The sequence below is a fragment of the Eutrigla gurnardus genome (assembly GCF_963514095.1).
Source record: "Eutrigla gurnardus genome assembly, chromosome: 17".
In the NCBI taxonomy this organism is placed as follows: Eukaryota; Metazoa; Chordata; class Actinopteri; order Perciformes; family Triglidae; genus Eutrigla; species Eutrigla gurnardus.
In genome coordinates, this window is record NC_139928.1 from 22,009,720 (window position 1) to 22,037,698 (window position 27,979).

The window sequence follows — 27,979 nt, forward strand, 5'->3', positions numbered from 1 at the left end:
GGAGCAGCTTGTTGATGGCACTGCGCACCGGGAGGACTTGGTTTGGGCAGGTCTTGCGCAGGGTCTTTCGGCTGCAGGGCTCCTGGTCCAGGCGATCCAGCAGTCTTTTGTGTCTCTCCGCGAACCAGGAGCAGGATCTGGGGGTCTGTCACCGGGATCACCACAAGGTGGGGGATTACCACCGCTGCATCCGCCGCGGTCACCGTCACCGGAGCGCACCTTTCTGCGCCTCCGCCTCCAGGCGCTGTCCGCACGGCTTTCCCCGCGCTTGCTGCGCCTTCCCGGGGAATCCGAGGGGACATGAGCCCCTCGGTCGCCGGTTCCTGTTGGCCATGAAGCGGCAAAACGTGCGGACCCTGTCCCTGATCATTTGCACGTTCACGTACCTGCTCGTCGGGGCCGCCGTCTTCGACGCCCTGGAGTCCGACTTCGAGATGCGGGAGAAGGAGCAGCTGGAAGCCGAGGAGAAGCGTCTCCAGGGGAAATATAACATCAGCGAGGATGATTACCGCAAGCTGGAGACCATCATCATGGAGGCAGAGCCCCACAGAGCCGGCGTGCAGTGGAAATTCGCGGGGTCATTTTACTTTGCCATCACGGTTATAACCACCATCGGTAAGTTTCATGCTCTTTAGAGTCCATCTCTAAATCCAGTATAACCAGTGTGACCCCCCCTCCCCCCCATTATATCACAGGTGCCTCTCAGTGTCGGCGGAGTATCACTGTTGCGCAACAGGACGATGTTTATTATGAGGACAATTACATTTCCGAGGCAATTATACGTGAAAGCACATGTTGACGGTCCGTCGCTGCTGCTGCTGCTGCTGCAGCTGGATAAAGTTTTTTTTAAAGCAACACGTTGCAGTAGTCGAGTTGCTGAGGATGGAGCTCCGGTGATGATATTTGGATTCATACTCTTGACATAAGAACGTCTTAAGGATGACGTAGCGCTCTCGGAGGACTGTTTAGAGAACACGCACACATATCATCTCCGCCGGTGCAACTTTTGACGTTGCGTCACTGAGATGCAGCTCGCGGGTGTGTGACGAGTGTTAGGGCCGAGTTTAGAGTCCCGAAGCCGGCGGGGAGGCTGAGGAAGGGGGCCCGACGAGGAGCGCTCAGCTGCGGGGAGGAGATGATGCCGCGGCGCGGTGGTGCTGAAAGGACAGCTCCCCGAGAGTTCAGCAAGTCTACTGATCCCGGTTCACTTTTATGGCATTTAATGCCTGTTTTAGTGTCTCTTCCTGGGTGTAGATGTACATTACGGCCAAGGGTCACACATACATGGGGGGGCTCTATGACCCCCCCCCCTAAAAGGAGATGTATTACATCAGTTTCGACGCGAATTGCGATGATGCATTTGCGTCACACAGATGTATTTCAAGCAGCGGAGGAGGGGCGACCTCCTCTCTGTTTACGCCCCACAAACAAACCACGTCCCCCCCCCCCCCCCCCCCCCCTTTTTTTTTGTTCTTCTGAATTTTTAATCCCCATAAAAAAAACCCCGAATGAAGCTTTTTAGTTGGAGTTCAACTGAATGAAGCTCGACCTTTGCGTCGACTCCGTTCACATTCAGTGGCAAGACGTTTGAGAATGAACTTCCCTTTTTCCCCGCAGAGGTCACAGGGAAGCGCTTTCTCCATTATTGAAGTCAGATGGTGTTAGTCGAGATGAAGACTTTCTATGGGGGGGGGGGGGGGGGGGGACTAATGCACCGGGCCTGTTCTCCAGTTTGCCAGGCAACACTTAAAAGGCTCGACTGTACCAGTGAAGGCGGAGCGGCTGTTGTTTCTAGGCTACAGCAACGAGAGCCATTGTAATATTCATCTCCTGTGAAGTGGTTACATTCACTGTGTCCTCTGTAGGAAACAGGAGGCTGGTCTGCAGCATCCTAGTCTGATGAACAGTTATAAAAACAAACATTTTCCTGCATGTTTGGATTCAAGCTGTTAAAGTTGGAAAGGACCCGGATTATTATTATTCTTTGCTGATTAGAAAATACAAAATTCTAAAGTTGTGAAAATGAGGTGATATTAAACTTTCAGTGGAGCGGCGTCATTATGATATGAGCATATTATGTTCCCGTCTCAGTGAATGCATTTAGCTAATTGTAATTATAAGCTCACCAAATGAGTAAAGTTGGAACATCGGTTGGTTATTTTATAGCTTAATGCATAAACCTGTGAGATATTATCATATGGATCAGAACTGGGGGGGGAAAGAGGGGTCACGGCGGGGGTCAACCATAGTATGGCGCCCCCTGGAGCAATGCGTTGGGTTGGGTGCCTTGCTCAAAGCGACCCCCCCATGCAGGCTCCCCGCGGACCGAGCTGCTGCTGCTATCGTGTTTCTAATTAAATCTCCTCAGAAAATCTCATGTAATCTGATTTTCTATTAAAGGAAACGTCTGAAGATCTTTATTCTATAACCAAACCTCATGAAGAGACCATAAAGCAACCACTTACTGATTCTACAACAAAGACTGGATCTCCTCCTCTGTGTCATAGAATCACATTTACTGGCCAAATACAAGGAATTTAGACTATTTCTGCATCTCCATTCATCAGAAAGTGTGACATCATTAGAATAAATATGCAGTTTATTGATAGAGCCCCCAGAAAATGTACAATTTTTAATAAACTACAATACCCAGCTGGTTAAGGAAAACATAGTCAAATCTTAAAAACAAGTACCTATTGTGATTTATTTATTTGAAGACAGGAACAATGCACAATAAGACATTCATCTACAAGAAAAGATGATTCCAGGTTGTAGTAAATTGCTATTTTGCAGCTGTAGTCCACAGGGCAGGATGATGGAATAATAGCATATAAATTATTATAGAAAGGAAAAGAAAAATACATAAGAAACAAAACAAAAAAACAACGGATAAAATAAAACCTTAATAAGCACCAAGGAGTTTGGGGCTGAGGGCAAAACACAGGGTGGGAAGTCAGGAAGTATTGACTGATTTTGGGACTTTTCATGGGATTTTGTTTATATTTCCTAGTACAGGCCTCCTCTATGACATGATCAACACTTCATATGGGAGAAAACAGACTTTCACTTTGATAGAAAAGCTAAGAATGGTCAGAAAAGGGCAACAGCAGCAGCATTAGATGAAGCTGTGTTCCCGCTGGTCCGATATCTTCAGTGTTATTACTCTCCGTGTGGGACAGATGGAACTCCTTCTGCACACAATCACAGGAAAGTGTCCTGATGTCAGTTTGATATTTCTTTTTTTTGCCCGTCCATCCAGAGATCATAAGGCAGTCCCATTTCATTCCATCTGGCAGGATAAATCCATAGCTAAGAATTATTTGCAGGCGGCGTTTGACCCGGCCATCCGTGTCTTCAGACGGCGGCGGCTCTGCTTTGATGAATTCACTCAATGATTGGAAGAACGTACTCAAATATACGGCTCGGCCGACAGCGTGAGATTCATGGCCTTCATACTCTCACCTGTTAATGCCTCTCAGGGACGTTTCCCTTTTAGGAGGAATGAAACTGTATTTATACTTCTGCACTCCATCAATAGATGTTCAAGTAATTATTCCATCGGCTAAAAAAAGTGAATAAAAAAAAATGAAACTCTGTCGCAGAGATAAGAAAACAATTTGACAGTGAGCCGAGAGGAAACTTTAAATGATAAAAATATGTGGTGAGCAGAATAAATCACAATAAACACCAGGAGAAATACAGCTGGTAGCTCTACTGGACGTTGTAGCAGTAGTTATGTAGTACTGGTAGCTCTACTGGACGTAGTAGCAGTAGTTATGTAGTACTGGTAGCTCTACTGGACGTAGTAGCAGTAGTTATGTAGTACTGGTAGCTCTACTGGACGTAGTAGCAGTAGTTATGTAGTACTGGTAGCTCTACTGGACGTAGTAGCAGTAGTTATGTAGTACTGGTAGCTCTACTGGACGTAGTAGCAGTAGTTATGTAGTACTGGTAGCTTTACTGGAAGTAGTAGCAGTAGTTATATAGTACTGGTAGTAGCAGTAGTTATATAGTACTGGTAGCTCTACTGGACGTAGTAGCAGTAGTTATATAGTACTGGTAGCTTTACTGGACGTAGTAGCAGTAGTTATATAGTACTGGTAGCTCTACTGGACGTAGTAGCAGTAGTTATATAGTACTGGTAGCTCTACTGGACGTTGTAGCAGTAGTTATATAGTACTGGTAGTAGCAGTAGTTATATAGTACTGGTAGCTCTACTGGACGTAGTAGCAGTAGTTATATAGTACTGGTAGCTTTACTGGACGTAGTAGCAGTAGTTATATAGTACTGGTAGCTCTACTGGACGTAGTAGCAGTAGTTATGTAGTACTGGTAGCTTTACTGGAAGTAGTAGCAGTAGTTATATAGTACTGGTAGCTTTACTGGACGTAGTAGCAGTAGTTATATAGTACTGGTAGCAGCAGTAGAAGTAATACTCATAGCAGTGGTGGCAGTAGTTGCAGTAGTTTTAGAAGTTTTAGTAGCAGCAGTTGTAGTAACAGTACTTGTAGTACTGTAGCAGTAGAACTAAACAGGCTAGTCTTGGTAGTATTGTCTATGGCTGCAGTAGTAATAGTACTAGCAGCAGTATTAATAGTACTGGTAGCAGCAGTAGAAGTAATACCAATAGCAGTGGTTGCAGTAGTAGTAGTATAGAAGTTTAGTAGCAGCAGTTGTAGTAATAGTACTTGTAGTACTGTAGTAGTAGCATTAAACATAGGCTAGTATTAGTAGTATTGTCTATGGCTGTAGTAGTAATAGTACTGGTAGTAGCAGCAGTAGTAGTAATAATAATAATAATAGCAGTGGTTGCAGTAGTTTTAGAAGTTTTAGTCGCAGTAGTTGTCATACTGTAGTAGTAGCATTAAATGTAGGCTAGTAGTAGTATCATCTATGGCAGCTGTAGTAATAGTACTAGCAGCAGTAGTAATAGTACTGGTAGTAGCTGTAGTAGTACTGGTAGTAGCTGTAGTAGTAGTAGTAGAAGTAGTAGATGATTACCATGGAATTACATTTTGTAACAATAATACGAAAGTAAATAAATAAAAGAAACTAATGTTTATAGTTTCCACAGTTATATTTAGGATCCAAATACAGGCATACTACTACTACTATTACTACTACTACTGCTGCTACTACTACTACTATTCTATTACTACTACTACTACTATAACAACCACAACAACGTGATACTACTAGTCCAGTCTTGTCTTGTGTTCAGCATGTTTCTGATCATGTGATTTTTCTGGGTTTTGTTGAGTCGTGGCGTTTTGAAACCCGTAAATCATGGTGGTGTGTTCGATGACGCGGCTCGGCCAGCTGTTCCCCGCTTCACCGTGAGTTTCTACCACATCCATGTGTTTCTCTCCACCTGTGGAAGCCCGAGTTCTGGTAATCATAGTCGCTGCAGGATGAAATCTTAGGCTTCATGCATCAGAGGCCACACATCTCCTCACAGAGGAATACAGCAGTGTGTGTGTGTGTGTGTGTGTCTGTGTGTCTGTGTGTGTGTGTGTGTGTGTGTGTGTGTCTGTGTGTGTCTGTGTGTGTGTGTGTGTGTGTGTGTGTGTGTCTGTGTGTGTGTGTGTGTGTGTGTGTGTGTGTGTGTGTGTGTGTGTGTGTGTGTGTCTGTGTGTGTCTGTGTCTGTGTGTGTGTCTGTGTGTGTGTGTGTGTGTGTGTGTGTGTGTGTGTGTGTGCTTTCTCACATGTGGAGGCCCTCATGTTGCCGGGAGACGAGAGGCAGCTTAAAAGGTGAAAGAGTCATCTCTGCTAAATGTCTGGAAACATCAACATGTGTGTGTTTAGAGAGTAGATAGACAGTAGAGGTGTGACTGAGGCCAGACACGCTTTAATAATCATCATAATAATAATAATAATAATTTGGAGGACTTGTTGGAGGATGAAAAAGGCTTTGATCACATGGGGTTACATGTATACAAATACATTATACGTCCGTATGCAAGTCATTAAAGCATAGGTGTTTAATAAATAATGTAGTATTGTTTTAACCCTCCAGATTTTAATATCGTTATTATTATTATACAAAATTATACAAAATAAATAAACGTTTCCATGTGTACAGCCAGGCTGAGTGTTTTTAAGGAAACGATGACAGACAGACAGACAGACAGACAGACAGACAGACAGACAGCATTCCTCTGATTCTCCACACAAGCTGCCGTCCTCAGGATGATGATGATGATGATGATGATGATGCACACTTTAGTCTTGATAGGTGGAGGCCTGCAGACGTGAAGTACATATACGCTGATTGTCGAGTGTGAGAGTGTGTGTGAGTGTGTGTGTGTGTGTGTCCGGTGGGTTGCATCTTGCCTGATTGAAGAGCTGGACGTGTGAAGTGATTTTACATGAGAGCCGTTTTCCTCGTCGCTCCTCGTCTCCTGGAGGAACCTGTTGACGTTCTCCATCTCCTGGAGGAACCTGTTGATGTTCTCCGTCTCCTGGAGGAACCTGTTGACGTTCTCCAGCTCCTCATCTCCTGGAGGAACCTGTTGATGTTCTCCAGCTGCTCCTCGTCCTGGAGGAACCTGTTGATGTTCTCCGTCTCCTGGAGGAACCTGTTGACGTTCTCCAGCTCCTCATCTCCTGGAGGAACCTGTTGATGTTCTCCAGCTGCTCCTCGTCCTGGAGGAACCTGTTGACGTTCTCAGTCTCCTGGAGGAACCTGTTGACGTTCTCCAGCTCCTCATCTCCTGGAGGAACCTGTTGATGTTCTCCAGCTGCTCCTCGTCCTGGAGGAACCTGTTGATGTTCTCCGTCTCCTGGAGGAACCTGTTGACGTTCTCCATCTCCTGGAGGAACCTGTTGATGTTCTCCGTCTCCTGGAGGAGCCTGTTGATGTTCTCCGTCTCCTGGAGGAGCCTGTTGACGTTCTCCAGCTGCTCCTCGTCCTGGAGGAACCTGTTGATGGTCCCCAGAGGATGGATACCACCCACGTTCCCTCTAGCACCACCATGGGGTTAATTTTCATTTTCAAGTCAAGATTTCCATGAAAGTTACAGAAATCACAATTCAAACGTGTCCAGTAGTTTTTTTAAATGTAATTATCAAATTTCCCATCAGCCTCTTGTCCTCATTAGCAAATGTAAGATGGTGAACCAGACGTTGCCATGGTAACGACGTGTCAATCAAAAGGTCCCCGCCCCTAAAGCGCCTCCCTGATTTATGGTCTTATTGACTCTAAATGGGACCATAATTAACTAAAGGAACATCATGCTGTTGTTGAGACTATAAACTGGTGTTTACGATGTTTACTGAGATAATAAATCAAATTAGAACCCTTTATATTTGTGTGGATGTTCCATATATTCACCAGGAGGCCGAATCCTGTGAGGCTTTAATAACCGTAGTTATCATTATGTAATGCATCTGTAGTTTTAGAGGTTGCAGTTTAATTCCTGTATTGTAGTGAAGGAACATTAAAACCAAAGTGAAGATTCTTGTGTTGTTATCCCTCGACACCGGTGTTACATTACCTGGACGACGGAGATCTGAATCCATCAATGATTAATGGAGCGTCGCCCAAGTGTTTAGTGAGGTTTGCTCGCTTGAGATTTCACTTCCATTTCCCCCAATTTGTGAGATCAGCTCTGAGCTGTAAATCAGAAGCTGCTGCTTGGCAAGCGAAGCCTCTCTCGCCCCTTTTTTCTCCTGGAAAACAAAGTTGTTAATAGTTTCTGACTGCTGCTCATTGAGAAATGATTTCAGGCCTTCAGCCACAGTTGCACTTTGTTGTCAGCGGATCATTTTCACTTTGCTGCGGCGTCCTGCTGGGAGCCTGATGGAGGTCTCCACACGGATCGATGGAAATGTGCTTCCTGTGGCGCTCGTGCTCTCCGTGGAAGTCGCCGGCTCTGGAGACGGCTGCTCTTTAAAAAAAAAAAAAAAAAAGCTCTCGGCTTGTCAAACGCAGTTTATACCCGCGGCTTAATCCCAAAGAAAGTGACGTGAGATTATAATAAAAAATGTTTGTCCAACCGTCTTCATTTTAAAGGGGTACTCAGTTTACGACTCTGATGATGTCATCAGTCGTTTCTCTAATGACATCATGAGGGATTATCTCCGTTTTGTTACATAAGAGCAGGGTACGAAAGACAAGATAAATGAAGGGTCTAAAGATGATGCCACGGTGCATTGTGGGAAATGTAGGATGCACCTGCACTCAAGACAAAAAAGTCAAATGATATCTTTGCATCTACAGTCCAGGATCTCGGCCCGGACTAAAATATAGTATGAATGATATACATATAAGATGTACATTCGTGGTTCCCAGAGGATGAACCAGACGACGTTCACATATTTCCACTGATACAAATTGGGTGATATTTCCGCAGATTTCTGGGAGAACTCTTTTTTTTTTTAAACTCATCACGTTAATTGCAACGATCGAGAGAACAGAAGTCTGACGGTTTTAAACAGAACTTCAAAAATCAAAGCTGAATAGAAAAAGTAATCATCTAAACTGTCCGCTATAATCCATCATTTATTACAACAGCCTGACGTTCAATGCAATATCCTCCTTTCTTATTGCAAAGTATTCCTTTCAGGTGGTTTTATTCAAGATTAAAGCTTTATGTTGGCCGCACACCGAGGAAGAAATGAGGTAGAATGAATGAAGAGGTAGAGGAGGAAGTGTTTGTTGGGGTGTATTTAAAGGCATAGTTCACACAAAAATCCAAAATTTAAAACGTTTATAGCTTTGAAGATATCATCCGGAGAGATCTAAAAAAAAAAAATCATAATTGTTTTGACTTCTGGAAAAGACATCATTGTTGAGTGTTTTTTTTTTTTTTTTTTTGATTGGTGCTGGACCAAAAAGTTTGGTTTGGAAAATCTGTATTTTTTCAGCACGTTTTAATTCTCCTGTTACACGATGACGAACGCAGCTCTGGAAAATCAAGACCAGAATAGCATCGATGCTTCACCGGCGCTAACACACTTAGCAATGAATAAAACAAGCGCACCTTTACCTTCCTGGCACCATCCTTAATATTCCACACGCATGTCTCATGACTTTTCATGAAAATTAAAAATAACATGAAGGACACCCCGCTGCTTATTAATTATACAAACATATTAATGCAGCTTCTCCCTTGAAATATTCATATGGAATCGTATAGCATGCATGCTAAGTTATGTTACGCTGTATATGAGACGCGAGAAAGAAGAACGTTTGAACTCAGATATGATTATATATTTGCACTGTAAGACATTTGAATTTATGTCTGAAATGTTTGATAATAAGTTTAGAATGACTCTGTATTTATGAGGTTAAATAACATTGTATTTTTACATAATCTAACTACTTCATATATCTTTGCCCTGTAAATGTTTTAAATACTTTTTCATTCCCCAACATTCCTCTGTGATTATTGTGTTTTTGCAGCCCCGTCTCCTAAAAATGATGCTCCCATTAAACCAAACCATTCTGTCAACTGTGCCTCGAGGGATTTTCTCCCAGATTACATTTGTTTTTTTATGAACCACAAATACTTTTCTAATCTTTTCATTATTTTAACATCGTTTTCATCCGTAACTTACATTTTAATAATTAAACCACTGAGCATCACGGGTGGAAGCAGACGACGCTAAGATCTGAGGAAGACAGAAGAAGTTAAAGTTAGACAATCATTACGTTGTTAACAAACACACTTCCCAGCGTTGCATTGTGGGTACTTACACCACTGTAACTCGTAGTGTTTGGCAGCAAAGAAATGACCCTGATGGGGAGTGTGAATGGAATGAGAGGCGGACTCATTGCTTGTTTGCTGATAGTGGCTGGTAGTTGTATTCTCAGAGACATTTACATTTCATAACATAACCTTAACGAACCAGTACATGCTGCAAATATATTTTTATATAATATCATAATATCAGTGGGTAGAGTCGTAGTACAAGATCGCTACTCCATCGCTACCACCCGCTGTTAATCCTGTCCTGCTGGACCCTGACAATCATCTTCCCTCTTTAGCCCGGCGCTGTAATGCACTCCCACGCCCCCCCCCCCACCACCACTCCATCCCTCTGCAGAAGGAGTGGGACTGTGTGCTCTCCTGTATGACTTACTGCCACAGAACAGCAGGAAATCAGCGTCGGCGGCGGGCTTCTGTGCAGTGTGTGGTCCGCTGGCGTTTTGAGTCGTGTCTCTGATACTAAATGTGGTTCCTCTGCAGGAGGGGGGGGGGGGGGGGGGGTACGGTGTGAAAGCACAGCGACGGTAGAATTACATTTATAGAACAACAAGAGGAACCGGTAAAGTGGCGGTACGAGGGGTGTGATTGTCACAGGGTGGACTGCATGTTGATGTTGGTTGCCTCCTCATGATCATGTTGCCATTGTTGCCTCCTCATGATCATGTTGACATTGGTTGCCTCCTCATGATCATGTTGACGTTGCCTCCTCATGATCATGTTGAGATTGGTTGCCTCCTCATGATCATGTTGACGTTGGTTGCCTCCTCATGATAATGTTGACGTTGTTGCCTCCTCATGATCATGTTGACGTTGTTGCCTCCTCATGATCATGTTGCCATTGTTGCCTCCTCATGATCATGTTGCCATTGTTGCCTCCTCATGATCATGTTGCCATTGGTTGCCTCCTCATGATCATGTTGACGTTGCCTCCTCATGATCATGTTGACGTTGCCTCCTCATGATCATGTTGACATTGTTGCCTCCTCATGATCATGTTGACATTGCCTCCTCATGATCATGTTGACGTTGGTTGCCTCCTCATGATCATGTTGACGTTGCCTCCTCTTGATCATGTTGACGTTGGTTGCCTCCTCATGATCATGTTGACGTTGGTTGCCTCCTCATGATAATGTGACGTTGTTGCCTCCTCATGATCATGTTGACGTTGTTGCCTCCTCATGATCATGTTGCCATTGTTGCCTCCTCATGATCATGTTGACGTTGTTGCCTCCTCATGATCATGTTGCCATTGGTTGCCTCCTCATGATCATGTTGACGTTGCCTCCTCATGATCATGTTGACATTGCCTCCTCATGATCATGTTGACGTTGTTGCCTCCTCATGATCATGTTGACGTTGCCTCCTCATGATCATGTTGACATTGCCTCCTCATGATCATGTTGACGTTGGTTGCCTCCTCATGATCATGTTGTGGTTGCCTCCTCATGATCATGTTGTGGTTGCCTCCTCATGATCATGTTGACGTTGCCTCCTCTTGATCATGTTGACGTTGGTTGCCTCCTCATGATCATGTTGACGTTGGTTGCCTCCTCATGATCATGTTGTGGTTGCCTCCTCATGATCATGTTGACGTTGCCTCCTCATGATCATGTTGATGTTGGTTGTCTCCTCATGATCGTGTTGACATTGGTTGCCTCCTCATGATCATGTTGATGTTGGTTGCCTCCTCATGATCATGTTGACGTTGCCTCCTCATGATCATGTTGACGTTGTTGCCTCCTCATGATCGTGTTGACATTGGTTGCCTCCTCATGATCATGTTGATGTTGGTTGCCTCCTCATGATCATGTTGATGTTGGTTGTCTCCTCATGATCGTGTTGACATTGGTTGCCTCCTCATGATCATGTTGACGTTGCCTCCTCATGATCATGTTGACGTTGCCTCCTCATGATCATGTTGACGTTGGTTGCCTCCTCATGATCATGTTGACGTTGCCTCCTCATGATCATGTTGACGTTGGTTGCCTCCTCATGATAATGTGACGTTGTTGCCTCCTCATGATCATGTTGACGTTGTTGCCTCCTCATGATCATGTTGCCATTGTTGCCTCCTCATGATCATGTTGACGTTGTTGCCTCCTCATGATCATGTTGCCATTGGTTGCCTCCTCATGATCATGTTGACGTTGCCTCCTCATGATCATGTTGACATTGCCTCCTCATGATCATGTTGACGTTGTTGCCTCCTCATGATCATGTTGACGTTGCCTCCTCATGATCATGTTGACATTGCCTCCTCATGATCATGTTGACGTTGGTTGCCTCCTCATGATCATGTTGTGGTTGCCTCCTCATGATCATGTTGTGGTTGCCTCCTCATGATCATGTTGACGTTGCCTCCTCTTGATCATGTTGACGTTGGTTGCCTCCTCATGATCATGTTGACGTTGGTTGCCTCCTCATGATCATGTTGTGGTTGCCTCCTCATGATCATGTTGACGTTGCCTCCTCATGATCATGTTGATGTTGGTTGTCTCCTCATGATCGTGTTGACATTGGTTGCCTCCTCATGATCATGTTGACGTTGTTGCCTCCTCATGATCATGTTGATGTTGGTTGCCTCCTCATGATCATGTTGACGTTGCCTCCTCATGATCATGTTGACGTTGTTGCCTCCTCATGATCGTGTTGACATTGGTTGCCTCCTCATGATCATGTTGATGTTGGTTGCCTCCTCATGATCATGTTGATGTTGGTTGTCTCCTCATGATCGTGTTGACATTGGTTGCCTCCTCATGATCATGTTGACGTTGCCTCCTCATGATCATGTTGACGTTGCCTCCTCATGATCATGTTGACGTTGGTTGCCTCCTCATGATCATGTTGACGTTGCCTCCTCATGATCATGTTGCCATTGTTGCCTCCTGACTGTATGATCGTTAGCTCCTGGTAAATGAAAGGAATCCGACCTGCAGCGTATCTGTTATCCTGAAACACGATATGTGTGTTTTGTTTTTGCGACGGCTCCCTCGTGTGAGAAACATTATGCACGCAGGTGTTCGGTTGGTGAACAGTAATCACGCTACGTATGATGATTTATGTAAATACAAAAGCTCAATTAGTTTCAAGTCGTTGCATGCGGATTAGAACTGCTGATCCGCTGCAGAATGAAAAGTAACTGGTAGAAAAACTGAAGGAAAAGTGAGGTTCTGTCCTGCTTTTTTCTAGTGTTCAGCCTTGAGAGGCCATTAGTGAAGACTGTCCAGCTGAACGCCATCACAGACCTGCTGGGACGTCACATGTCTTTGTCTTACTAAAAAAACGAAATATCAGTTTGACACGACCTTCTGACTACAGCAAACATCCCTGTTTCAAGCCTGCAGCGGGGAACGCCGGGCCAAGTGGTGTCAGTTTCTCCGGGGAGGTGAAGATCGGGAGTGTTGCCTGTTGCTTAGCAGCACTCAATGACCGTATTTCCCGAAGCCGGGCGCAATGAGCTTCATTAGTGGAGGCCTAACGGGGGGATATGGAGTGACACCTGGGACAGCCGGGAGCCGGCTGCAGGATGCAACTGCCTTTTAAATGTAGGAGAAAATGGTTGTAATTGCAGCATCGGGGAGGGTTGTGACGACCACGCTGGGCTGCAGCAGCTGTACAGCGCTCGGTGTAATGTTCTACTGCACAACTTTAATTGACATTTTATAGGAAGAGCACAGGAGATTATGAGCTGATTCTCTAGTCCGTGTGTTCTGGTAGAAGATAACACTGCAACTAATCTGGCCTGAAGCTAATTTAGGGAGTTTTGTGTCTCTTTCAACAGAGCTGGAAAGGAACAAAACACACCCTGGGGTGGAGCATTATTATTCTTTTAATTTCTTTTTTTTCTTGCAATAGCATAAAAACACTTAACAAATGTAAAGAGATGTGGGACTAGAGGTCCAGAAGTACATCAGGCCCCCCAAATAACAATAAAAAAGACAATATGGACATGAATGGATTAAAAACACCTACTTATTAAAACAAATAAATACAATAAGAGATGACTTCAGTGACTTCTGACACTAAAGACTCTCATGGTCAGATGAATTGAGGAGTTAGGTGAAAGCCCGGTGTGGTTGTTTTAGCCAAGCCAATTGCCAGATACACCTTTTTGCTAGCGATCCAAATGTTGATCACTTACAGCGCCTCCTGGCCGGTTGAGATTAATGAGGAGTCAGTCATCAATGATGGCATCAAACAGACAATAAAATAGCTGTTGTTTTCAGAAAATATTGCTCTGATGGGTCCAGTAGTTTGTGAGATAAGACGTGGACGGACAGAAAGATGCACATGATCTCCCCCAGGCTTACATCCAGTGGAGATAATGACCAGATAATCATCAATGCAATCATGAGTTCTTGTTAAAATGTTTTGCAACGATTACAAGCTTTTTGGCGCTCCGTGTCTGACGGCTCAGGGATTTCTGGTTCAACTCCATTTAGTCCCAAAGCAGCTATAATCAACATTTCTGTAAAATAATAATGGAACACGAGTTGAAAGAGGTCAGTCGATGTGTGAATTTCACCTGACTCTGCAGGTTCCCTCAGCTTTACAGAGCATTTTTTTTATTTTTTTTGGCAATTTCCAGGTCAGTGAAGTCAGTGAAAAAGCTTTAAAACCTCCGCTGTACAGCGGCTCGGCAGGAAACAGCAGACGGACACATTTGGCAAATAGCTGGTGACCTTAGTGGAGCATTTAGCAGCTAATGAGACATATTTCCCTCAGGAGTCGGTGGACAAACAAGCCAGAGTGAATATTGAACTCCATCAGGTGGCCAGAAAACTCTCCAAATGAGTGCTGATGTTGCTCCATATCTGCTGTACTTTTGTCTGTACTCTAACGACGTTAAAAGGCTAATTCCTTCCTGCATAATTAACGCTATTTATCTTCCATTTTTACGCAAAAGCCTTTGGTTTTTAAAATGCTGTGTCTTGGTGAGTTACATCGGAGGACACTGATATGTCGAAGTGTTTCTGTGGCGGAGAAATAACCACAAATTGAGTTTCGAGCTGTTAAACCAGGCACAAGCTGTGTTGGTGTAACATGCTCTCCAATGATGAAGCAGAAATCCATACGACTCCAGACCATAATTGTCAGCTAAAGAATGAGTAAAGCCCCGTCTGCACAGCACTAATTACTGGCCTTTAAGTTATTGACAAGCCATTGACATTTCCCTTGACTGTTTATTGGTGAAATAACTTCAAAGTTGGAGTTGCTGTTTCTGGAAATAGCTTTTTTTTCTCGTTTGATTGCTTTTTGCCCGAGTTGATCCGGCGGCTGAATGTCTTTTAAGAAGGTAATGCGTTTTTGCTAATAGGAGAGCGGATGGAGTGTTGTGGACTATACCAAGTCCAGAAACCACCCAGGTCAACGAAAGTATAACTTAAAACTGTATTAGTACTGATTGTACTTCAAGATTGTACTCACCAAAGTAATTCCTGAGATCTGGAAGGAGGCGGAACATCCAAAAACACCTTTTTTATGGAGGTTAAACAAAGAAATGCACATGTATTATAGTCAGCTGCACACACACCTTAATATTTTGGGAGAATAATGAAGAATATTTTCTTCTCTGCGGATCTGCATATTGTTCCTAAAGTGCCGTTTACTCTCAGCAAACTTGAAAATACGCTAATTACCTGGATGTTGAAAGTGACGCTCAATTATTCTGCGATCAAAACTGCAAACAGCAAATTTTATTTTACTAAAGGATACAGTTTTTTTTGCTCGATAACGCAGCTTTTTTTGTTGTTGTTAAAATATCAACTTATGTGGCCTTAAAGGCAGAGTAGGTAATTTGGAAGAAGTCCCGCCCCCTTCATTCAGACATCTGAATGCAAAGCATCAAAGCAACCAGGAAGTAAGTATTGACAGGCTGTCCAATCATTTTCTCCGGACTGACTTTTTTGTTTTTACAGTTCTTCCACGGCCACAGATGACATTTTAATTGTTTTTTATTGTCAGAGCATTTCATTTATTCATTTCTATCCGTATGTTAAGAGGATTTCAAGTAATATAACGGAAAGTGTTTCTGAATTGAATCACCTCCTCAACCTTTAATTATCAAAAGACGATGGACGTCCATCCAGAAACTAATCGCGTGGTGAGATATCAACGTCTCGTAGTGAACTCCTCCCGGCTCGTCACGTACGACATCACAAACAGACTTCAAAGACGGCTCCCAGCGTGCTTTTAAAAAGGAGACAATTAGAGAAACGTCCTTTCAAACTGAAATGTGGAATTACGATTTGCCTTGAAGGTGGCAGAAATGTGAGTCACCTTTGTTAATACTCATCTCCCCCCCTGCTGTTGCTCTGGGAGATGAAGAAAAACACAACAGAAGTCTGAAGACAGGGTGCTACCATGACTATCTGATAAGGTGCTGGGTGACTCATGGTTGATTAGTAGTTTTCAGGCGATGGGGAGGCCTCTGAGTCCCCTTTGTGAAAGTATGCGATAGATCCAGAGTTGTAGGAGTGAATTTCAGTCGTCAAAAAAACCCTATTTACCTTAATAATCTCCCCGATGGAGGAGGAAATACTAATACTGTGATACTCGATTATCTCTTTATCCTGCAGCATATGTGTCCATTCAGGAAACTCAGAGTAGAATATTATAACGACGGTAGCTCATATAACGAAGTTGTCAAGTTTATGGGCTCGACTCATTATTACGAGGGGAATAACCAAGAACTCGATAAATAATTCAATTGATAACTGAATTTTGTTCTGAGGAAAAATGGTTGGATGTTTTTTTTGTAATGTCATCTTTCTACAGAACTACAGACCCCAAAATATGAAATATTAACAGCAGTGTGAGCCATAATGTAGCCGTTGTACGAGTTCAGGCCGACCTGGACCAGAAACCCTTGACTAGAAGGCTCATTGTATATGATGCATATGGCTGTTGCTATCGTCATCACAGCTGCAGAAAGACTATGAATGAATACTTCAAGTGTGTAGTATCCAGTGTTTCCTGGAGGTTCTTTGTCTTGGACTTTTAGACGTCCCTGCTGTTTTTACAGTCGTGTGAACGAACCAGAGACTCGAGGCGGTGCTGCAGTGAATATAGTGGAAACACTGGATGGATATTTGTTGTTCTTGTTGGCATTAAGGAGTAGATTTCTCTTGGCCGGCGGTCTGCCAGGCCTGTACAATTATAGTGGAGGAAACACTGATGAAGTAACTCCCGCTCCTCGTCACTCAAGGGAAGTTCAGTAAATATTAGCTGATATAAAACATCTAGATCGTTAATACAGGGTCGTCCATGACGTTGGAATCATTTACAAATTGTCTTTTATAACAGATAATGTAATCATTGCTCAAAAGTGATTACTGATGCATTTAAATAGGAATAAACAGAGGATTGTGTCCGAAAACTGCACCCTGCTGTCTCTACAATCCCGAGCTCCTTCTGTTCTTTAAAGCCGCCGGGGGTCGCTTGTTTCGCTATCACTGATTCATCGAGGCGCCCGCTCACGAGAAGAGCAACCATTCATAGAGTAAATGTCATTGAGAGAATTACAGTCAGGATAGACACAACAGGACTTAATCATGGGATGGATTACATACCTAGCATGCGTTGGCTGTATACTCAAGATTTAAGGAATGTGAGATTCTCTGAAGCAGCTGCATCACCCGAACCCCACAGGCCGAGGATTACCGGCTCCGAGCTCAGGCTCCCTTTTGTTCGCTGTCTAGCTCGTCTCTCCAAGAAGAAAAAAAAGAGTGTCTCCAGAGCAAACAGACAACCGAGGGGTGGCATATTTGAAGCTGTCTGTCTAGTACGTTGACTCTGTGATGCAGCTTCACATTTCCCGCTTGGCGAAACATGGACAAAATGTCCCCTCCACATACAGAAACCCTCCCGGGTTTATTTGCCTGTTTAATTGCGGGTGCAGGACCCTTATATGTGCAGTGATTTAACTGTAGCACCTTACAGGAAGTGTGTAAATAAGGATGCAGGCAATGTGAGATCATACCACCCTAATACATACATTTGTCACCAACAGGCATATGAATATGTTTTGAACCTTGGAAGTCGACATGTTGTTACATTTATTAGAAACTGGGGCCAGAAAATCCCAAATTGAATGAAAAGGAGAAAACCCAGATGGAGCCATTTACCTGATATATGTCCTCTTGAAGTGTCACATTAGTTGTTCTGTATGGATGGAGATAGTGAGGTAGTTTTACAGGAAGATAGAAAAAGCATTTCTATCTTAGTACCAACAGCAAATATTGGTTTCTTTTAGCTACCACTGTTTTTCCAAATCTAAAACCTACACTCCCGTTTTAGCATCTTTCAGCTCACTGTTTTCATTTTACGTCCCACAACTTTATCATTTTTGTCTCTCTGTTCCCAACCTCCTTTCCATTAAGACAAAAAGTTAGCAACTAATCAACGTAGCTGAGTCTAATGGCGGCTAAAAATACTTCTCTCTCAGGAGCTGGTGGAGACCAAAGCAGAGTTGAAAGGAAAGTAATTATTAGAATTTATCGGGTTGACCGAAACTACAAATTACTTCTATTGTTGCTGCTGGTTGTGTAAAGAGACAACTGTCTCATTGTTTTTAGTTACCTTGTATTTTGTTTAGAAATTAGCAGTTTTTAGACATTTGCATGCCGTTAAAGTTTGGCTGTTTAAGTTCACATTTAGCCGTAAATACTAGTAATATTCATTAAAACACCCATGAGATCTTGAGATCTAAACTATTGGTGTGAAAAATAGTTTTGGACTTCATGAAGGAAGTTCAGTGTTTTCAGCACAGTCAGTGTTTCGTTGGAGCTGGCAGCTAGTTGCCGTGAGAAAGTTGCATCTCCTGGTGAGATGCTAGTTGCTTGGTTTGTCCAAAGCTTCAATGTGAGTTGTGAGAACATGAAAGCATTATTATTATTATCTATTAATTGAGTTTGTTTCTTTCTTGTACTGTTTGTGGCCCCACTTCCCGAGCAGCCGGCCATTAAATAGAAAACTGAGTTATGATTGGGTTGAATGAGGTGGTCCCAAGAAACAACAACACTGTGTTTATGAGACTATGTTGGATGACGGCTTTAAGGGGAATCTATTCCTACGTTGTTTCCGATGTGACTCGATGTGATCTCACACTCGATTGTATCTGGATAAGAGCAGCAGAAAAAACACTTAAAATGTAAATGTGATCTTTCTAAGCTGCTGGCAGGCATCTCTGATATTGCCCCCCCCTAACAATAAATGAAGCCGAAACACCATAACCATTATGGCACCGTAACAAAGTGGGATTGGTGTTTTAAAAAAGGAAAGAGAAAGCACCTGATAGCGAAAGGTCCCCTGCCTTGTAGCAGGTAACCATGGTGCTCCCACTTCCCAGACACATTAAGCTCTGGTCGGTGACGTAGTGGAGACACAGGCAGAGAGCTGAACAAGGTGTTCTCACCTCCGAGCTCCCTGCTCTGCTTGACCTTCATTAAAACGACACGGCCGATCAACAATTAATGCCAGCGAGGCCGGCCGCAGTAACACGAGGCCGATTAACCCGCGGATCAAACAAGCCGAAAGGCGTCGGTTTAAAGGACTGCTCGACACTCGTGGAGTAACTACCCCGGTGTGCGTGTGTGTGTGTGTGTGTGTGCGGGTACTAATGAGTGATAGTGGTATGAATAATGGATGATTATAGATTATAGACAACGTGTGAAAATGAAAACCAGAAGGAAGGTAGCCGATCCCCAACTGTGTTATTTGACAAAATCATATTTTTAGAGGATCAAATGTTAAGCAACTAAGTTTCTACTTTTAATTCACTATGAATATTATAAACTATATTCCACATGAGTTATTCATACTCTCAATACAATGAGGTACAATGCAGGGCAACGGCAAAAGCTATTTCATCTACCGAAACCTCCCCGCCGAAAAATATTAGAAAATATATGGCATACCCTGAAAAGGACCACAGAAGTACACTTCTTTGCTTCTCTTCTGGAATGTCTGTTTCTCCAAACTGGGGAAGAGCTGACTGCCATCTAATTGAGGGAAATGTGATGTCACAGATTGCTGTGCACCAATCAGAACCAAGCACCATCAGCTCTCAGACAATCGGGTAGATTGCTTTCTCTTAAACTGTGTTTTTCTTCCTCTAAATAACCAAAACGAAAACTTTGATTACCTCTCTTTTATTGTTGTGAATATTTAATGTGGATCATGTTTCTGGATTTTAGTCCTCAAAGGATTAATGTTCAGTGATTAGAGGCAGCTTGATCTTCCCGTCTGTATTCAACATGTAGCGCTTTTCGGTTAATTTATCAAGCCATCACCGTGAGATGTTCCTTTTTTTTGTACAGGAAAAATGATATTTTCCTTGCATAATAATAGAATGATATAATAATTGGGTTTAGACCTGCCAGCTGTGTCAATTTTAGAGTTTGAGAAACAATGACTCACTCGCAGAGACCTATGGAGCTCATCGTGGGTGTGGGCAGACATTCAAAATAAGTCATAGTAGAGTGGCTCGGAGCCAAACAAAGGTTGAGTCATGCCGTTTATGATGAGAGCCGCGTTTGGTATATTCATAAAAGTGTCAAACATTAGAGGCACTTTGGATATGACTGGAGAGCAAAGGGAGTGTGATACATTTATTTAATTATAGATTGAACTGAAAAACCCTGCATGTTTGTTTGAAAGACGTTATGAAAATCTGTTTTTGCCAGTAGGTTTTATGTATCGTTTGGACGTAGTCGTCATGACGACGCTCATCAGTTTCTGCATTACAGTTCTGAAGCCTGATGTTTGGCATTTTGGCTGTCACCATCTTGGATCTTTGGTAACCAATGGAGTGAAGTGACCATATTTGGTATGCGGAGGAGCGACGGGTGGATCTGACGACATTTATCTGTACATTTTCATCCATGAGCTTCTGCCGCGATTGTAGACTTCAGTCTTGTTTTGGCGTATAGCTGGAGGTTGTGTGTGTCGAGCTCTTCCTATTCCCAATAACTTAAAACAATATTGTGATGAGGCACCGTCTGTGCAGACGTACTACCTCACTTCCCACTCCGGGTTGTTCAAACATTTAAAGATGACTCAACAGATGTGCGGTGAAACAGAAAATGTTCAAATTGAAATTTTCTGGGAGAGAAACGTCTGAACTTCACTGACCTGAAGTGCCATTCTTCTAAAGGAGACATATTGTGCTCTCATCTGGCTCGTACTGTTTCTACTAGAACACGTTTTAATGCTTTAATGTTCAAAAAAACACTTTATTTTTCTCACCTACACAGAGTTGTGACATCACAGCCTTAAAGACGTCCTGGACGACTCGTTTAAAGTTTATGAATACGGCTGTGGGCATTTCTCTTTGGTGTGTCTTTTTTTTCGTACTTGCTTTCTCTCTGCTGGCCACCAGGGGGCGACTCCTCTCTGGTTGTATAGAAGTCTATGAGAAAATGGTCCTACTTCTCTCTGCTGGCCACCAGGGGGCGACTCCTCTCTGGTTGTATAGAAGTCTATGAGAAAATGGTCCTACTTCTCTCTGCTGGCCACCAGGGGGCGACTCCTCTCTGGTTGTATAGAAGTCTATGAGAAAATGGTCCTACTTCTCTCTGCTGGCCACCAGGGGGCGACTCCTCTCTGGTTGTATAGAAGTCTATGAGAAAATGGTCCTACTTCTTTCTGCTGGCCACCAGGGGGCGACTCCTCTCTGGTTGTATAGAAGTCTATGAGAAAATGGTCCTACTTCTCTCTGCTGGCCACCAGGGGGCGACTCCTCTCTGGTTGTATAGAAGTCTATGAGAAAATGGTCCTACTTCTCTCTTGATGTATTATCTCAGTAAACATTGTAAACATGAGTTTATGGTCTCAATCTCTAGTTTCAAGTCTTCTTCAATCCAGCATGATGTTCATTTAGTACAGTATGGTCCATTTAGAGTCCACCAGACCAGAAAGCAGGGGATGCTTTAGGGGCGGGGCTACCTGGTGATTGACAGGTTGCTCAGTTGCTACCACGTTACCAATGAGAAACACTTAGCTTTCAAGTTTACTGTTAAAAGCTTCACACCAGGAACTCGGGGGTGCTAAACTCAGCAGTCCAAATGTTACTTACTCGTACTAAATGTATTAAAGAAATCAGTTGTTGCATGGTTTATTATAATCCAACCTGCTTTACAGTCTAAGATGCACCTACTGGGGCCCAGGAGGATTTCTGTTTCAGAGGCAAATATCTCAAAGTTGTCTTTGTGAGCTTTCTCCACATCAGATTGTGATCTGGGAAAAAATTCACAGCATCTCAATTAGCGGATTGCGGAGTGCGTCTCTGTTACAGACACACTTTGTGCTTCTCGCTGATAAGGCTGGCGTGTTTCTGCAAAACAAATCTCGCCTCCTGCAGCTGGCGGGAGAGAAAGTAGATCGGAAACATCGTCACACGTCTTCTTCTTCTTCTGCTCGGCACCGACGTCCACAACTCAAACCCCTCCATCCCCCCAGATATGATGTAATATTTGAGTGAGCGGGCCTTTTCTTCTTTGCTTTTATCATTCATTAAAAAGAGTGCGAGTCTCTTTGCCCTGCGGTGCACGCTGAGCCCAACACATGCGTTCACCTGTGCACACACTGAGCACAAAAGCACCTGAGCATGGCGGGGCTCGGTGTGGCGGAGCAGATATGTCTGTTCCCACGACAACGGCAGATAATAGAGTCATTATAACAGGACAAACAGATTACACAGTGCAGCGCCGCCGCTGAACAGAAACACTCATCCCATCAACGACATCAAAGAAATACTTTAGGAGACTGGCTCGGAGAAAAATCATACGTTAAATTATACTCCGAGATATCTTTTTTCATCTTTTACTCATTTAGGGCAGAGCAATCATTGTTTGTGTGTGTCCTTTCAAAAAAAGGGTCTTCACAGGAAGTTAACCACCAGTCATGTGACGTATGGTGAACAAGCAAACTTTTAAAAATCCTCTCGATATTCACAGTGATGTTCCTCTACATGTAATACAGCAACAGGTTGAAGGTGGAGCCCAAAACTTAGCAAAAAGTAGAGCAAACAACAAGCAGCACATTTAGGACGTCGTTATGGAGGAAAAACTGAAACAATTTGATGTAACATACTGATGCAAAATGTCAAGGTTTACGTTTAATATTTGCACGGGACACGAACGGCTGTCACCTGGATGAAAGTCCTGTGTTTGCGTTATTTGGACGTGCAAACAGATGTGGTTTTGTTCTATAAAACAGGCCGTAGTTGTTGTGAAAGCATTAGAACAGACAGAAAAAAAGAACTTTTATGAACTCATCTTGTTATTTGTCTTTGATAAATCCACAGTGGACATAATCTGAAATGAAAATATCAAAGGACGATAGCTTGTATGAGTTAATATCTGCCTCCGTAGATCTCCAGATCATCTGGCTGAGCCCAGTAAATCCCCGTTAATCATCCCGTGTATATTGCCTTGGACACTAATGAACGTTGAAGCTGAAACCTGAAACATGATGCGACATCTCTGTGGGCACGATTGCCTTTTTTAAAAACCCTTTTGACATAATGCTTCCTGCGTTAGCATTAGCACAATGCTATCAACCGTTAACTTCCGGACACTCGGGCGCTCATCTGTTGAGTTTTAAACTTAAAAAGAGGGCAAATCTAATGGACAGAAATAGTCTTTGAGTGTAAGAAAGAGGAGATTCATGGTAATCTGTCTACACAAATCAAATGAAAAATTGTAATTTCTCCGCCGCTGCTGTAAATTCATTACGTCCTAATTACTGCATGAGAACAAATTCAAGCAATCAGATTCAATATCAATTAATTTTCTCATTTTTGAGCACGGAGGGGAAGAAGAAGAAGAAGACAGATGGCTGGTGTAGAATACAAATCTGTCCCGAGATGTAATTAGAGTTGACTAACACTTTTGGGATGCCACAATTATGGTTTTGCTGCATTTTGCACACGATGTTTGCTTTGGACCCAAATTGCTTTTCTCACGAGCCGTATGTGGAGGTCCTTAAATATTTCTTCCTCCAGCATGAAATAGAACAAAATCTGTGGAAGAGCCAGAGATTTGCTAACATCATCAGTGAAGCCACTAGTTAACGATTTGCATCATATTTGGCTCAATTATAGCACATTCCCATTAATAGCCTTTCTGTGTTGTGAGAGAGAGAGAGAGCAGTGGGAATGTGAGTGTTTAGATATTTTTAACAAGGATGTTCATGCTGCCTTTGTGTGTGTGTGTGTGTGTGTGTGTGTGTGTGTGTGTGTGTGAGTGTGTGTGTGTGTGTGTGTGTGTGTGTGTGTGTGTGTGTGTGTGTGCGTGAGTGTGTGTGTGTGTGTGAGTGTGTGTGTGTGTGTATGTGTGTGTGTGTGTGTGTGTGTGTGTGTGTGTGTGTGTGTGTGAGAGAGTGTGAATAATGTGCACAACGCTGCTCATGTTGAGGAGTTCTCTCAGCTGATCTGCAGTCAGCATGCATCAGTGACACAGTGAGCTGCTGCTGACCTGCAGCTGATCCTTCCGCTTCCTGAGCAGACCTCAAACTTCAAGGTCCCGACCAGCGATTCTGCATGTTTTTACTGCATTTAAATATAATACACTTTCCCTTCCTGGTGCCTGTTTCTTTTCCAGAGCATGCCACGGTGTTTTTTTTAGATTTTATTCTGGCAGCTCACTTGCTCTCGTTCATTTTAAGAACTTGTCAAAACATGTGAAATACTTGTACATGATCCACCACGGTGCTATGTTTGCGTCTAAGCAGCACTATTGTTTTTATTTTTTTACTTAATGAGTAAATTGAGCTCTGTTGCCATCACCTAATGATGGAATTTCAGTCACGTGATAACAGTGGTCATATAAAGCGCAGTATTTCAAGGGTTTCATCTAGAACCCACACAGGGAGTTCCACTAAGAACCCTTTCATATTATAAGGGTTTAATCTAGAACCCACACAGGGAGTTCCACTAAGAACCCTTTCATATTATAAGGGTTTAATCTAGAACCCACACAGGCAGTTCCACTAAGAACCCTTTCATATTATAAGGGTTTAATCTAGAACCCACACAGGGAGTTCCACTAAGAACCCTTTACTATTATAAGGGTTTAATCTAGAACCCACACAGGGAGTTCCACTAAGAACCCTTTCATATTATAAGGGTTTAATCTAGAACCCACACAGGGAGTTCCACTAAGAACCCTTTCATATTATAAGGGTTTAATCTAGAACCCACACAGGGAGTTCCACTAAGAACCCTTTCATATTATAAGGGTTTAATCTAGAACCCACACAGGGAGTTCCACTAAGAACCCTTTACTATTATAAGGGTTTAATCTAGAACCCACACAGGGAGTTCCACTAAGAACCCTTTCATATTATAAGGGTTTAATCTAGAACCCACACACGGAGTTCCACTAAGAACCCTTTCATATTATAAGGGTTTAATATAGAACCCACACAGGGAGTTCCACTAAGAACCCTTTCATATTATAAGGGTTTAATCTAGAACCCACACACGGAGTTCCACTAAGAACCCTTTCATATTATAAGGGTTTAATCTAGAACCCACACAGGGAGTTCCACTAAGAACCCTTTCATATTATAAGGGTTTAATCTAGAACCCACACAGGGAGTTCCACTAAGAACCCCTTCATATTATAAGGGTTTAATCTAGAACCCACACAGGGAGTTCCACTAAGAACCCTTTACTATTATAAGGGTTTAATCTAGAACCCACACAGGGAGTTCCACTAAGAACCCTTTCATATTACAAGGGTTTAATCTAGAACCCACACACGGAGTTCCACCACCAGCAATTAGACAGAATCTCAAAAATGTTCACGATAAAATCCTATACAACGGTGAGAGTTAATATATAATATTGTTATGTTTTATTAAGACGATATATATTTAATACAAAATAACACATTTTTTTAAAGTATATAATGAATAGTAATTGTTTTTACATATTTAATCAATAATACCCCTATGTATTATATATTTAACACATATTGTAATCATTTATTAAATATATATCGTCTTAATTATTGCCATGGATCAATAAAAAACCTTGGATTTTGAACTCTGACACTTTTTCAATTTTAAAGAAAGTGAACTGAATTTATGATCCAACAAATAAATCAAATGCTTTAACCAAACTTTCTAACCTTGTTAATTCGTGTGCTTATCACAGTCCTGGTAAAGTAAACGCTTCTTTAATTCCACTGATCTCGGGCTAATAACACACTTTGTACATGCAAACAGTTGCTGGTGCAAATAATACAGCTAAACGTTCAGAACTAAACGCTTGCTCGAGTGGGTGGAGAGCCATATGGGAAAACACAGAATCAATATTTGATAGTGCAAAACCTCAAAACTTGCTCAGGATATATATATTAAATAAATGAATAGAAGCTATAAACCAAAAATGTGATGTCTCAGTTTGGGAGGCAGATGTTGAAGTGCTACGCATGCCAGCTGACGGTGGGCGTTTCTTGGCCTTGGTTTCCATATTTAATACTCACAGTTATGGGCTGTGGTGGAGGGGCGATAATCAATACGACACACTTCAGGAGCATTTGGCTTCATTCATGCTGTAATCTCCAGCAAAGCACATAAATTCATTTATAATGCATTCCCCAAATTAAATCTTCTATAGTGAATGAATCCTATTGTTAGTCCCACGGGTTTGTTTGCAAAACTCTGCTTGTGCGTGAGTCAGCACTTTTTTTCTGGTTCTAAAGATAAAGTATAATTAAGCTAAAAGCTTCATTGGCTCTCCCCAAGACTCCTTTCCGATCCCTCCCCGAAACTCTTCTAGCTCGCCGAAACTTCTGGCTAATTGGACGACCCACCCGCCATAATCTTTGATCCCCAAATTAGATTAATGAGCAGACACATTTCTGTGGTGTGCAACCGATTCGATATCCCCTTTCTGGCAGCGCTCGCCGGACTCTTAGGGAGATTTCTTGCTCGGTCATGTTTGTAAACAAAAGCTGATCCGAGGCTTTTATGAGTGGCGGGTAGCGCCAAAAAGCCTTTTCTGCATCACTAATTTCTGCTGTTTGTCTGCTCTCTTTCCAGGTTATGGGCACGCAGCTCCGGGGACCGACGCCGGGAAGGCCTTTTGCATGTTTTATGCCGTCCTGGGAATCCCTTTGACTCTTGTCATGTTTCAAAGTCTGGGCGAGAGGATGAACACTTTCGTCAAGTACCTCCTGAAGCGCATCAAGAAGTGCTGCGGCATGAGCATCACCGACGTGTCGATGGAGAACATGGTGACTGTCGGGTTCTTCTCCTGCATCGGCACGCTGTGCATCGGCGCCGCCGCCTTCTCCCACTACGAGGACTGGAGCTTCTTCCAGTCTTATTATTACTGCTTCATCACGTTAACCACGATAGGCTTCGGGGACTTTGTGGCCCTCCAGAAGAACCGGGCCCTCCAGAAGAAGCCCCTGTATGTGGCCTTTAGCTTCATGTACATCCTGGTGGGCCTGACGGTCATCGGGGCCTTCCTCAACCTGGTGGTGCTCCGCTTCCTGACTATGAACAGCGAGGACGAGCGGCGGGACGCCGAGGAGCGGGCCTCGCTCGCCGGCAACCGGAACAGCATGATCATCCACATCCAGGACGAGTCACTGCAGCGGGGCCGGCGGCGGCGCGAGCCGTACCGGCCCGAGGTGACCGACCTGCAGTCGGTGTGCTCCTGCATGCGCTACCACTCGCATGACTTCGGCAGCTCCGGCGGCGGGATGGGAGGCCTCGGCTGTGCCTTCTCCCATCAGAACTCGTTCAGCTCGCAGCTGAACCCCAATCAGTACTTTCACTCGGTTTCCTACCGGATCGAGGAGATCTCGCCCAGCACCTTGAAAAACAGCTTCTTCCCTTCGCCCATCAGCTCGGTGTCTCCGGGCCTCCACAGCTTCACAGACAATCACCAGCTCATGAGGAGACGGAAATCCATCTAAACCCGTGACAACACTCCGGAGTTTCCATCTTTTATACACAAGGTCAAACATTTCCAATGCTGCTCCTTTACCAAATCTTATTTCAGCACTTTTCCCCCCCCCACCCCCTTTTTTTGGTTGTGTGTAATATAAGAAGTATTCTTGGAGAACAGATGGAGAACACTGTGCAGGACGGAGCGGACACAAGGGGATGCAAAGCATGAAGCATGGATGTCTATTTTTTCAAGAGATTGCTCCATTTACAAACACAAATGAAGAGACCTTCCTTATTTCAGATTTACAGAACACAAATTAATATATTCTCTTTGGTAACGTACCAAATGATGCACA

The 27,979-nt window shown here is 43.3% G+C and overlaps 1 protein-coding gene across 1 annotated transcript; it reads left to right on the plus strand.

Annotated features, from left to right (window-relative positions):
* On the plus strand, window positions 1-27,711 carry kcnk9 (potassium channel, subfamily K, member 9). Its single transcript, XM_084032457.1, has 2 exons — window positions 1-615; window positions 26,766-27,711. Exons 1-2 carry the CDS (start codon window positions 15-17, stop codon window positions 27,647-27,649), a joined length of 1,485 nt encoding a protein of 494 aa, XP_083888583.1. The 5' UTR covers window positions 1-14; the 3' UTR covers window positions 27,650-27,711.
* Window positions 27,712-27,979: the final 268 nt, after the last annotated feature.

Coding starts and splice junctions, on each gene's coding strand:
- kcnk9 (XM_084032457.1), top strand. CDS start 15: ATGGCACTGCGCACCGGGAGGACTTGGTTTGGGCAGGTCTTGCGCAGG. Junction 616..26,765: donor CACGGTTATAACCACCATCG/GTAAGTTTCATG, acceptor CTCTCTTTCCAG/GTTATGGGCACGCAGCTCCG.